This window comes from Anolis carolinensis, chromosome 1, assembly GCF_035594765.1.
Source record: "Anolis carolinensis isolate JA03-04 chromosome 1, rAnoCar3.1.pri, whole genome shotgun sequence".
In the NCBI taxonomy this organism is placed as follows: Eukaryota; Metazoa; Chordata; class Lepidosauria; order Squamata; family Dactyloidae; genus Anolis; species Anolis carolinensis.
The window spans coordinates 79,945,088-79,958,662 of record NC_085841.1 but is presented as its reverse complement, the minus strand read 5'-3'; the positions used below and the strand labels follow the sequence as shown (position 1 = coordinate 79,958,662).

At 35.4% G+C, this 13,575-nt stretch overlaps 1 protein-coding gene across 4 annotated transcripts in view; it reads left to right on the top strand.

Moving 5' to 3' along the window:
* The window catches only part of utrn (utrophin), a 456,383-nt gene that overhangs the window by 220,984 nt on the left and 221,824 nt on the right, over positions 1-13,575 (top strand). The window contains exon 1 of one of the 4 annotated variants that reach the window (XM_062977778.1): positions 8,128-8,728. The exons of the other annotated variants lie outside the window; for them this stretch is intronic. Within the exon in view, the coding sequence (XP_062833848.1) occupies positions 8,585-8,728 (144 nt within the window). The 5' untranslated portion in view covers positions 8,128-8,584. Of the gene's footprint in view, positions 1-8,127; positions 8,729-13,575 lie in introns of those variants that run through there. 4 annotated transcript variants of the gene reach the window in all.

The window sequence follows — 13,575 nt, the reverse complement described above, 5'->3', positions numbered from 1 at the left end:
AATGTCAACAATTTCAAGTATGAACAGAACAGAATAACATAATTTTCTATTCATAATTAAGTCATAGTGTTTTCAGATTTACACATTTTTGTGAAGTTTTGTTTCTGTTTACTGATTTAACAACATTTGCCATTTTGTGGCCCATTTGTTTTGAAAATAAATAATTTTGATGTAGCTATCTTATATCTGTTAACATGTTTGGAGCTTACATTTATTGCACCAGAATCCTTTAGCCTCCCAACCAGATGGGAGTTACTCATACCTCCGGCAGTTTATTCAAAGGTTCTAAAATGTAGATATCACACTTATTGATACTAGAACAATGACTAATTTAGATTACTGGCTCTGAGAGATTGCGAGCTGAAAGCAAATTTAAAATTAGTTTGTACCACAACTGTCTCAGAATAATCTAGGAAGAAATGTATATTTATGTGAAAAATGAATAATCACCTCTCAACTTCTTGAAAATGTTAATTTCATTGGTTTGTGAACCAAAGGTATTACAAGCAGTAGGAAGGACCTCACTGACCTCACTTTCCTTTTTTCAGTTTTAGAATAAATTATTATGCCTTTCTTGCTGGTACATTTATGATCAATTAGTGATATATTTTCAAAGTCAAAGTAAAGATACATTTATATTAATACTGATATTGTTAGATATTCTTTGTGGAAATTATACATCTGTGGTTTTCAATTCTGGTAGTTGAATACTGTATTTAAAGCATGAAACAATTCTTGTACTGTGTTCTGATAGAAGAGAATATTTAATCTGAATCTTTTATAATTATGGAATCCTTTGTTTGTCCCATTTACATCATTCAAACCCTTTGTAGTTAGTTTCATCTTAATCAAATATTTTAATACATTTTCTCCTTGAATAATTTCCCTTCATTGTCTGCTATAATGTAGTCTTTCTCAGTGTACAATACATAAAAAAGACGAATAATGCCTAGATTAGCCACATGCATGCAGTGCCAGTGACAGGAAAACCCTTTTAATGGTCAGCAAAATCATATTTGCTTTTTTGCGATAAAGAGTTTGTTAGTAAGAAATATGCACAACTGGCAATGTGAGCATTCCTTCATATAGAGTTTACATGTAAAAAGGAGCTTTCTATAATGTGAATTGCAAAGGGATTGGTGAGTTGCCAGGAGCCTTTTTTTTTTTTTTTTAGAAAAGTAGAAAATACATCTGAAAATGTAATTTGGTAGCAACAGCAATAGACTATGAAACACCCAACTGCTAATTCTCTTGCATGTTACCAGAATGAGCAGTCATCTGTCATATTCTGCTTGTGGCCTTTCAGTTGGTAACTGGTTTCTCCACTGTGTGAACAGAATACTGGACCAGATATGTCTTGGTCTTATCTAATATGGCTCTTCTTATGTTCCAATTTCTTCATATGAACCATCTTTTCAGCCCCTTCAATTGACTGAAGACATACTGAAATTATCTACAGTATTTGCTGGATACCAAAACCCTTGGATGCTCAAACCTCATTATATCAAATGACCTAATATAACGGTGTCCCTTATATTAAACGACAAAATCAAGGTTTGCATTCTGGAATTTCTTTTAATAATTTAGGGAGATATTTGAATCTCGGGTTGTAGAATCTGTGGATATGGAGTGCTGACTTGCATCTGTTACCTCTTTTTTTCTTGTCCTTTGATTAAACACACTCTTTTGTAAGATCATTTAAACGAACTGCTAAACCATATGTTTGTTTCAAACAATATAACTTTTTGAAAGGTTCATGGCAGTGTTGTTATTCTCAGACTTGATTCCATATGAAACCCTGGATTCTGTGGTTCCACTTGCAGGCTGTGTGCTCCAGAATATTCCATGACACTGAAGCAGTTCCGCATTGTGTCTGTTAAACTGTACGGAAAACACTTTGAATCTGCACAAAATCTTGAGCTGCCCTTTTGACCAGTCCAACTTTCCTTCTTGTGTATGAAGAAAGTACTGATGGAGTATCTTATAGTTTACTGAAAAGTTATCAAACTATTGCAGTTCCTTTTGCTAGGAAAACCAAGTTTAATAGACTGATACCTTCCCCACAAGAAATAACATTTTGTGTTTTGTGTTGTTTTTTTCAAGCTTTCTTATTTGGGGGTCAATAGACCAATATTTACTAAACTATGCTGGCAAGCTGCAGTTGGAAATCACATAACTGAGGAGAGCTTATATTAAACAAACTTGTGATACCAGCTCCTGAACATTTCTTCTTTCAGAGAGAGTATGCAGCCCCAAGGCCTGTGATCACCTGTCCCCAGGAGTAAAAAGTCCTTTGAACAGGCTTTTAAACAAAATAATTTTTCTTTTGAAGTAGCAAGGCAATTACTATGTTCTTGTATTTCTTCATCTTTAAGTGTTACAATTACAGAGAAATTATTTGCATTCCATACTGTGCAAAGGGAATCAAAGCACAGTCTCTTGTGGTATTATGTGATTTTATTCCTGTATTGATGAAACTTATCATTTTTATTCCCATTTTATTTTAAATAATGAAATATTGCAGCCACCTCCTAGATATTCTCACTTTTATCTAGTGGCTATTTTCTTCTGAATTACCATGGTTGTAATTCTTTCTTGGATATATACCATCAACATCTTAGGAGTAATACTTAATTTGTAAACAACCAGAATAATTTTGTCTAGATAAGGCTTTAGTGTATTCATTATCATTTATGCATACAAAAAGGAAGAAAATAACTAAATGTGTATTCTTCCCTGCCCTGGCCTTATGGCAAATAATAGGAGGACTTGACTGATTATATTCTTAAAACTTGGCCTTTTTTGTTATCTTCCAAAAGAAAAATCAACTTTAGGGGTTTCCCCCCCTCTTCTGTTGCCCAGAACAAAGCTCTGTGTGTACTTTATGTGCATGTGTGTACTTCAAAACATACTCTGTCATTAACAATGTGATTTTTCTCAGTGCCATCCTTATATCTCTATGAAAGGCACATTTAATTTTTGGTTTTTCAAATGATATGCTAATAAAGCAGAAAATAATAATGTTGATGTTTTCCTTGTATCTCTCTTTTCTTTTCTGACTATTGTTTCAGTTTGTATCATACATAGGTATTTTGGAATTTCCCTCAGTGCTTTGTGCGATGAAGTACATGTCATGGCACTGGAGAACATATATACATTCAAATTTTTGCAGGCTAAAAAGTACATGAACATAAGACTGCAACATCCTTGAAGAAAAAGAGGGAAAATTGTAATATTTTCAGGATCTTCAGAGTGTGCAGATGATACGTCTCAATGTATGGGTTTCTAGTTTCTTTGAGTACTTGGGAATTACATTTTAAAAATCTCTACTGCTATGCTAGCAATTATCCTTAGGGTTAGTGTTGACCTGATTTCTTATACGTGCCATACAGTTAAGGAAGAATAAAAATGAGGAAAAGGTGTCCAGTTGAATGTGAATATGCATAATTTTAGAAACAACATTTCTTTTAAAAAAGTGAGCATTTGAGTATTGTAGAAAAAATAAGGTACTGTCTAAGTAGATGGTGTTCAGATATCTGATATTTGATCAAACTAATTTTAAAGTGACATTTTATTAAAAGTTTTTATATTAAACCTGAGATGAGCATCAAGGGTGAATGACATCAAGAAAGATGAGAATTCGGAGCATTGTGATAAGATAGATCTGAAGGGAAGCTGTGGATGGTAAAATGAAGTTAAATATTCATGTACTAATGATATGAAAGTAATATTCATCATTAATAATGGAATTATTTTGAGCTGTCCAAAAAAAGCTCTTGGCCATGTGATGGCAAAAACATTCTATTTTAAGAAGGCTTGAGTAGCAGTAAGCAGCATTAGTTCCAAGCACTCGGAAAATGTGAAGGAAATATAGAGAAGGAATCTTTGGAGAGTGTATGATACCAAGAATCACATTAGGATGGCTCAAGAGTTCATAAGCACATTCCCATGGATAGTTAAGCCAAGTGGCCACCGTAAAAGGAAAGAAGCATAAGATGTCTACCAGTTTCTGAGAGATATAATACTGAGCTTGCAACCCATGCAATAATCATATATGCATACCTAATGTATAATCTAAATAGCTAAATGGAAGAAAACAAATACTTATGTGTAGTGTGTGCAATTTGTAATGAATGCTGAAAAGCACAAGTCAACAGAAGAAACAGCATTTCACCTGGTAATCACCATGAAATTTCTCAGAACTTATTACATACACTGGATATTAGAAATTAATAGGTCTGATATTAGAAATTAATAGGAATGTTAATTTAAATAATGGACAGAGGAGAAGAAGACTTTGGATTCCTTTTGAAAATTCCTTTTTCAGATATTACGTTTGGATGTAACAAGGAATTATAGTACAAACAGTCTTCGGGATCTTGAATGTTCTGCTTCCTCCTTTCTCTTAGGCAAGGAAACTAGTAGCATTGATTTCTGGTTTTCAACAAATTTGCCTATTGTATTTACGAATACACTTTGAAAAACTGTGGTCAGTCTTTGCTAGGAGAATGAGGGAACGTCATGTCATTTGCTTCTGATCATTGCTCTTATCCCCAAAATTACTGTTATGGGTTTACATGAAATGTAGTCAGTTAAAAATAGAAGCTAAAGCTTCCGTTTCCTCTTTTAGGCAACAAGATTTACTTCTTTAGGCAACAAGGAGTTTAATGTTGCATGTATTTCCAATTCTGCCAAAATTTATTTTCTTACTTAATTTTCTCTTCCTCCTTCCAAAGCAGAAGGAAGGTTTATGTGGGTCAAGTGAGAATTTGTGATGGCGAGTGTCATTTACTCAATGGGTAGGCACAGTTGTATTACTCGGAGTTAATTTAAAAAAATCTCCACATGTATGCTCGAGCCTGCTTATTTTTATATTTTCCTCTTTGGTTGATGTTTTCTTGGTTTTAATGGCATCTGCAATCTATCTGTAGCGACCCACTTTCTTTTTCTTACAGTTGACCCAATCATTGGTTGATGTTTTTGGTTTTGTAATCAATTTCTTTCAATTGGTTTAATTTTATGGATCATTTATTTACATTTCAACAATAATGGCTTTGCACTTAGTTTTAATTTTTGTAAGCTCCCGAGTAATCAATTTTAGGGGAAAGGAATGGTGATGATGATGGCGTCTGTTTATCTCCCAAGATGTGATGTATTCTTTGGCTAACGTCCCATGTGAGAATAAGGAATTTGCCAGTGTTTTGCCTGGTCTGTGGTCTGTGATCTGTGATCCTGGCAGAAGTCTTACAGGTTGTCTTGCAGCAAATCTTGTGGCATTTCTAATCTTGTGGATGTGATTGTGTCTTATTGTTGAAAAGCTTAGCGAAACAGACTTTTGGTGTTGGCTTATGCAAAATAATGCAGTAAATAAAACTTGAGTTTGAAAAAATGGATTCTACTCTATACTAGTGGTTCTCAACCTGTGAGTCCCCAGGTGTTTTGGCCTACAATTCCCAGAAATCCCAGCCAGTTTACCAGCTGTTAGGATTTCTGGGAGTTAAAGGCCAAAACATCTGGGGAACCAACAGGTTGAGAACCACTGCTCTAGACAATACTACAGTAGTTATATGTGTCTGCCTACAAGAGGCAAATTACACAGTAGCTTCTTCCAGAAACCACTGAGCATGTGTTAACAGCAAAAGGGACAGAGGAAAGCAGATATGCTTGCTTCACCATCTGCCCAGTGTATAAATCAGCATAGATTTTCCCATCAAAATGGAAATCATAAAAAAGATGGAGGCTAGTGAAAGGAAAAAAAAACGTATATTCCTAGATAGATTTTGTAAGAAGTTTTTGAAAGAGTTACTAGGTTCAAAATATTTTGTTTACTTATGAAAACTTACTAGATTTGATTTTTTTTAATTCCAAATTAGTATATTGTTAATTTTGGATAAAATGTTGCAGAAATATGTTAACATGCTCTTCTCTTTTGTGGTGCAAAAATCTATCTCTATAGTATCCATATGATGCCAGAGGCAGAACATGTGTTGATATGAAAGTGATACAGACATTCTTAAATATTTAGCCTACCCACATACTCATAGAGAAGATGAAGTTATTTATGCTTTACTGTGGTGATACTTGGGCTCCCAATATGTGTTAAAACAAATCTTAAAATGAAATGTTACATTTATGATAGAATCTTATTGCTTACTCCCCTGTCAAAAATCAGAGTAACTCCCTCTGACCAGCTAAGATTTTTGAGATGCTGACTATTTTTGGATTCTTCTGAGATCCTTCCCATATAATAACATTCTTACCCTTGTGGTCTCCACATTCCTCAATACAGAATCATGTGATATGGGATCATGGCAGCTTGGCAAGCAAGTCATTTCTTTAGAACAAAGTTATTGAGATGAAGTGTTGGTGGCCCAAAAGTGCTGCCCCTTGCTCACCATGTGACCTCTTTGTGATTGAACTTTATATTACTTCCCTTTCATGCATACTGTATTTCGCCTCATAATAGTCACACTTTCCCCCCACCCTACTGAAGCTCTGTAGCTCCAAGGGTACCAGTGTGAGTGAGTGAACTAAGGGTGTGGCTATTATACGATGAATACTAAAAATACCAATTTATGCACCCCAGAATGGGTGACTGTTGCATGGTGGTGACTATTATGCAGTGAAATATAGTTGTTCCAGTGTGTCTGCTCTTTGTGGAAAAGTTCAATGCATTTATCACAGGTATAGGGACTTGGTCACTGGTACTATGCAGATGCTGGTTTTGTTATGCTTTAATATGTAGCCCATGAACAGAATTCGTAGAGATTCCAAGATGCTTCTTTATAAAGCTATTGTTCTCTCAACTCTATTGTACACCTGCAAAATATGGACCATCTACAAATGTTATTATTGACTTCTGGAAAGAATGCATCAGCATTGCCTTCAAAAAATTCTGCAAATCTCTTGGGAAGACAGGCGGACCAACATCAGTGTTCTGGAAAAAGCCAAGACCACCAGCATTTAAGCAATTCTCTTTCATCATCTTTGCTGGAATGCCCACATTGTCTGAATGCCTGATCACTGTCTCCCAAAGCAGTTATTTACCCTCAGCACAGGAATGGAAAATGTAATGTCAGTGGACAACAAAATAGAAATAAAGATGGGCTTAAATTAACCTTAAAAATGTGAAATAAACACAGAGAACTGGGAATCCGTGGCACTTGGATGCTTTAACTGGAGGTCAGTTGTTACCAATGTTGCTATGGATTTTGAGGAGACTCAAATAGAGGGCAAAAGGGAGAAGCATGCCAAGAGTAAGGCACATCAAGCAGACTTTTGTCGTGACCGCTTTCCACCTGGAAATCTATGTTCTCATTGTGGATCCAGAATAAGTCTTTAGAGTCACTTATGAACCTACTGCTAAGATTCTAACCTTGGGGGAAAAATCACACTCAGCAATGAGTGATCACTTATAGATAGTTGTATTTTCAGATGTATATTTAGCAAATATTTATGTATTTTGTATTCCACCTTTCCTTCCTCCATTGTTCTAAACAAAAATGTATATGTAGAGTTCTTGGAAAGTCTGTTTCTGGTCTCTGTCCTATCCAGGTACAAACTTCCTTGCTTTAGCAAGACTGCAGCATCATATGCCTTCAGACTGTGCTCTACTATAGCATATTGTTATACTTTGTGATATTTGAAATGTATTTTCACTGTTAAACTTTCACTGATGCAGGATTGCCATATTGTGAAGTCCCTTAAATGATACCACATGTCAGTGTTTGTTATTAAGGTTCAAAACTGTGAAGAATCTGCTTATCGGGAGGGAATGGGTGGGTGAGTAATCAATAGCTAAATATCTTTAAAAAACTATATTTGTACAAATGACTTGTTCAGGGAAAAGTTTCTGATTGAAAGTCTTATTATAATGACATTCATACTTTCACATGTAGAAATACTCATTTGGGAGCTATTGAAGTGCATTAGCTTTAAGAGTTTTCACAGGAAAGGTTTTGTCCCTCGCAGGTCTTCCTTTTGTGCAAAATAATCTGGCTTTTGAAAGCTGCTGTGATGTGATTTATTAGCCTTTAACGTATGGCTGATATAATTAGGGCAGGTATCCCTCTGCTCTTCTCATAAGATTTATAGCACACTGTGCTATTCACTTGCTCCACAGCTCTGCCAGAGCTGCTTTTAGTGAGAGCAAGAGAACGTCTTCCTCCAGACTGAGGGAAGGAATTGCATTCCCTGTTTTTATATGAAGCATATCCAGGAAGAGAACTATTGCGATTATGTTGGGGCAGGCTTCCCAGAGGAATTCTGCTTTGTTCCTGCATCTCTACGCCATCAGTTAATAAACCTTCGGTGGTATGTAGTTCGCCATTCAATAGCAGGCATATTCGTCTGATCAACAACTTGCTGTCTCTGGATCTACTGAGCAAATAAGGCTTCGAGGATGCAGGCAAGCATTTATTTTTGTATGTATTTGCCTGTTTAAAAGCAGAGCTACTTTTAACACTATGCTAACTGCCTCCGAGTCTGTCACTCGGAGAAGCTGCCCTGGAAGCGAGCATGCTCAGAAAGCTGGCAAATCACTGTCCAGTGACCAAGAGGAAATGATAGTTGCTCTTCATTTATAATGCAAATTTTGAGGTGTCTTCAGAAGTGTGGCAAACTTAAAATGATGGCGGTGGTGAGAACATCTCTGCAGAAAGTTGTGGTCTTGTTGCATCGCTTGCAGAGAATGGCAGTTTCATCTCCACGTTACCAGAAGCTTTGCAAGGTGAGTAAAAACTGGAAAGCTATTGTGTTTCTTTAAGAAATTGGATAGTGGTTTTGGTGGAAACACATGGCTAGCAGGTCTAATCTGATCAAATGTTAGAAACATTTTTGTAGAAATATTCACAATAGTTAGTAAAACTAAAATATGGTTTCTTTTTTTAAAAAATGCTCTTAGGAAAGATGCTTTCAGAAATTTTACTTCTTATAAAGTTGATGTAAATCACTAGTCTAACATTTGTTTTACAGAAATCCACACTGTGTTATAGAACTGCATTCCTTGTTACAAATTACAGAATAAAGTAGTATATATTTTCTGAAGTTATTTGCTGCATCTCTTGTTTGCTAAAAATTAGTCTGGAAGATGGTGAAACCGATGCATTTCATGAAATTTATAACCTTGCTCTTTCATCCTAAAGAAATCTAGGATGCCTCAGTGGTCTTGTCAATCATTTGATCATGTTATCTTCTTTGTGGAGTTGTGATATGTGTCTTTTTAAAGGTTATTTTCCCATCCAGTTCTACATAGTTGCAGAACTTTCATTGCTCTAGAATTAGTTCCAAATGCTTGCTTAAAGTAAGCTTGTGATATGCTGAATTGAAGTGTTGGTTAACTTTCAGGACAAAACCATGTACTGTAAGTTCATTGCGGATTGATTTCTTTTCATAGTATTTAATGTTTTGGAGACAGAGGAAGTAAAGAAGTTCCTCTCCTAGATTATTGGAAATTGGGTGGATGGACTTTAATAACTTTGGATCAGTAAACAGCATTCAGGAAGAAAAAGATCCAAGAAGGAAGGGAGTATAATTACCACAGTAGAAAACTATTTGCCTGCATGGAGTAAAACTTCTAACATTCCTGGTTTAAGAGTTAATATGTGTCATTTATCTGCACTGTGTTTCTAATCTGCACATTTACCATTGTGCAACAGTGTTAAACATTAAATGATACTGATGTGTTGTGAATGTTACAAGTCCAGATGTATTTCTTGTCTTTGGACATCTCTACAAGGAAATAAGACTTTTTGGAACCTTGGATATTTTTTTCATTTAGCCTTCATTGCTTCTAAATGATAGGAAATATTAATGTCTAATATTTATGTCTTTGTTTTTATCCTATGAATATTGCTGGTTTCCTGCATTATTCAGAAACTGTATGTGTAGTGATTATTCTTGTGTTTATACAAATGCAACTTCAAAAGCATGGCTCTCCTCAGAATTTTTGTTTTGGTGAATCAAAAAGAGAAAAAAAAAGAATAGATTACATGCAATTATAGCTTTCCCATGTAAATGCTTCATTTTTGGGAGGAAACAGGCTCCTTCTCACTTACACACAAGTATATGAGATGTTGTAAACAAGTGTGATTGACCATGTCTGCAAGTGAATAAGTTTATCTTATATCAAAACATTGGTTGTTCTGCACAAGCAAGGAAGCTCCCTTATAATATTTCTAATATATTAGAAATTATTTTTCTTTAAGTGGAACAGATGTCTGAAGTGATATATGTCATGCTGAACTTACTCATTTTCTAATAACATTAAACATATTTTAATTATTTGTAATCTGAGACACAGAAATTCAATCAACTATTCACTGGATCCAGAGTTGTTGATCAGAACGATCATTTTCCAATGTGTAGGATGAAGCAAAACAATATGTAAAATCACTGACCATTCTAAGTTTTCAGTAGAAATGTAAAGTGTTCTAAGTTGTTTGCTCACAATTCTCTTTCATTGCTGGTAAATACATTTCAATTCCAATCTCTTCCACCAGGTGTCAATGTAAGGCAATGATATATGAGGAATTAGTGATACAGCATAATTGTCTAGAAAAAAGATCCAGTGTGAAGTGCAAATTTAAAAACAATCTCCAAGAAAATAATTAGTTGGATGCTTATCATAAGTATAGTCTTTTTATTAGTCTGAAAAATAAAAATAAGTAAAGTATTCATGATATCATAATGCACCTAAACTTCTTAGTGTTTTTAATCATAATAACTCCATGGTGTAATTATTGGTACTTTCTGTATTTTACTATAACTATAGGTTATGCTTGTAATACTTGTTTTAGCAGTGTGGTTATGTCAAAAGATAGAATCCTTCACAATATAATATTTTCAGCAGTAATCATATTTTCTCACTTAGTTTAAAAAAAATACTTTGTGATTTGATTTTGTTTGAAATAAAGAGGGAAACACCACACAAAGTTGACAATATTGTTAAAATAGTATACAATTCCTTATCTGGATTTCTGAAATACAAAATACTCCAATATCTGAAATTGAGCACATAAGTGGTTGAGATAGTGACACCTTTGCTTTCTGATGGTTTCCATGTATAGAAAAGTTGGTTCATGCACAAAAGTTATTGTGCTCCTAATTGCACAATAGAGTAAACCTTTGTGCCAGCAGGACTGCTGACTGAAAGGTCAGCGGTTTGAACCCGGGGAGTGGGGTGAGCTCCCATTTGTCAACTCCAGCTTCCCATGCAGGGACATGAGAGAAGCCTCCCACAGGATGGTAAAACATCTGGGCATCCCCTGGGCAATGTCCTTGCAGTCGATCAATTCTCTCATACCAGAAGTGACTTGCAGTTTCTGAAGTAGCTCCTAACACACACACACACACACACACAGACAAAATGAAAATACTGTGTATAAAGTTACCTTTAGGCTATGTGTGTGTAAGGTGTATATGAAACAAATGAATTTTGTGTTGTGTCTTGGATCCCATCTTCATGATGTCTTATTATGTATATGCAATTATTGCAAAATCTGAAAAAAATCCAAAACATGAAACACTGATCCCAAGTATTTTGGATTGTCAACCTGCATATATAATGAATCATATACATTTGAATGTAATCATAATTATATAGAAAGAGAGAGAGAAGAAAGAAAGATCGAACTAAGAGGTGTTATTTGTGATAGTACTGCAACAAAACCATCTACCACACATTTTAATGGAGAGCCAGTGTGGTGTAGTGATTTGAGCCTTGAAGCCCCACTCCGCCATGAAAGCCCAGTTGGCAGCCTTGGGCAAACTGCACTCCCTCAGCCTCAGAGGAAGGAAAAGCCCCTCTGGGCAAATCTTGTTAAGAAAACACTGTCTTAAGGTCCCCCAAAATTTGTAAACAACTAGAAGGCACACAACAATGAAATGTGCCTGATTAGCTTTGTGTTGGATTTACTTCCCATTTTACTAATAGAAGGTTGTTTGTTTATGGAATGTTTGTCTGTGGTTATAGAGTTTCCTTCCCCCCACTGGAACAATCATCCATATTATTCTGGGAAGTCCTTCAGTTCTGCTCATGGCTTCATATATTCAACACACTCAGCACACCACAACTCTAGGGCTCCTTACCGACATTCCTTGTCTCTGTCTTTTCGTTATTGTCCCTTTTAGTGTTCAAAGGCAATAGTTCGATTATTGGGACTGTTTTCTCAGGTGTGGTGTCATATTTCTTGAGTTAAATCTGCTCTCCAAATGTGAGCTTGTCTTTTGCTGGTATAGATTCTCAAAGTAGTATCTGGTAGGTAGATATTGTTTGGGGGAATGTGAGTGGTTTCCAAATATATCCAAATGCTATTGATAACCACAACTTTTCAAATAGCATTTTTACTCTGAATTGCTAACAACTCATTTAGTTCCAATTACTTTTTGCATCAAAGTGTCAAGTTATTTTAACTTAAAATGACAGAGGTAGGAAATGTAGTTGATATTTGAAATTGTTTGTGTATCCTGCTGAAAAGTACGCATTTTCAACAAGTTATATGACAAAATTTTAGATAATGAAATACATGTAAACTTCTGAAATACATGTAAAGTTCTGCTATAATTTTAGTCTTCTGTCCTGAAATGACACTTGATGACTTACATGAGTTTTTTTTTGCTTGTGAAGATAAATCACATAACACACCAAACTCTCTCTTGCTTTTAGGGCAATGCATGATATAAATATTTAATTTTTTTCTTACGGGAATCACATATTTGTAGAAAACATATTAATAAGGAAGCATCAGCTGGTAAAACGTGAAAATAATGATAGTTCAAAAACATATAGTTATATGTAAGAAAGGGAGTTGTCTTTATAAAATCTATCACATTAAGAGCATTTTATTTCAGAGGTAGCTAGAACAGAAATCTATCTAAATTCAAACCTTGTTGCCAATACTCAGTTTTTCCTCTCTAGGTACAGGATAACCTTACTTCTCTCATAGATTGGGCACCTATGCACTGTCAGAAAGTGGAATAAGTTGAAAAATGCATTTTGGCTGCTGAAAAATGTAAATAGCATGCTATATGCCACTTTTGAATGCAAGATGGGCCCGGGCTGTGGCGCAGGCGGGAGAGCAAGCCAGCTGCAATTAACTGCAATGAATCACTCTGACCAGGAGGTCATGAGTTCGAGGCCGCTTGGAGCCTATGTTTGTTTGTCTTTGTTCTATGTTAAAAGGCATTGAATGTTTGCCTATATGTGTAATGTGATCCGCCCTGAGTCCCCTTTGGGGTGAGAAGGGCGGAATATAAATGCTGTAAATAAATAAAATAAGATAAAGCGAAAAGTACTTTTTCAGGTATTCAAAAGTGATTTAAGGAGGGGTCCACTCTTTCTGTAGGTAGACTTTGAATCAGTGCAGGTGAGCGGTAGCCATTCCTGGCAAATGCTTTAGGGAAGAACTGACAAAACTGTCAACACTCTCAGCAAATTTAAAGAATTTGTTTGTAATTTGCAAATGCTGAAAGAGCGAGTTGTCTGAAAACCAGGGGTCAAAAGGTGGGAGAAGATCTACACTCAATCCAGTCCCCTTCCTATTGCCTGTTCTTGTTTATTCCAGGTTCTCCATTTCA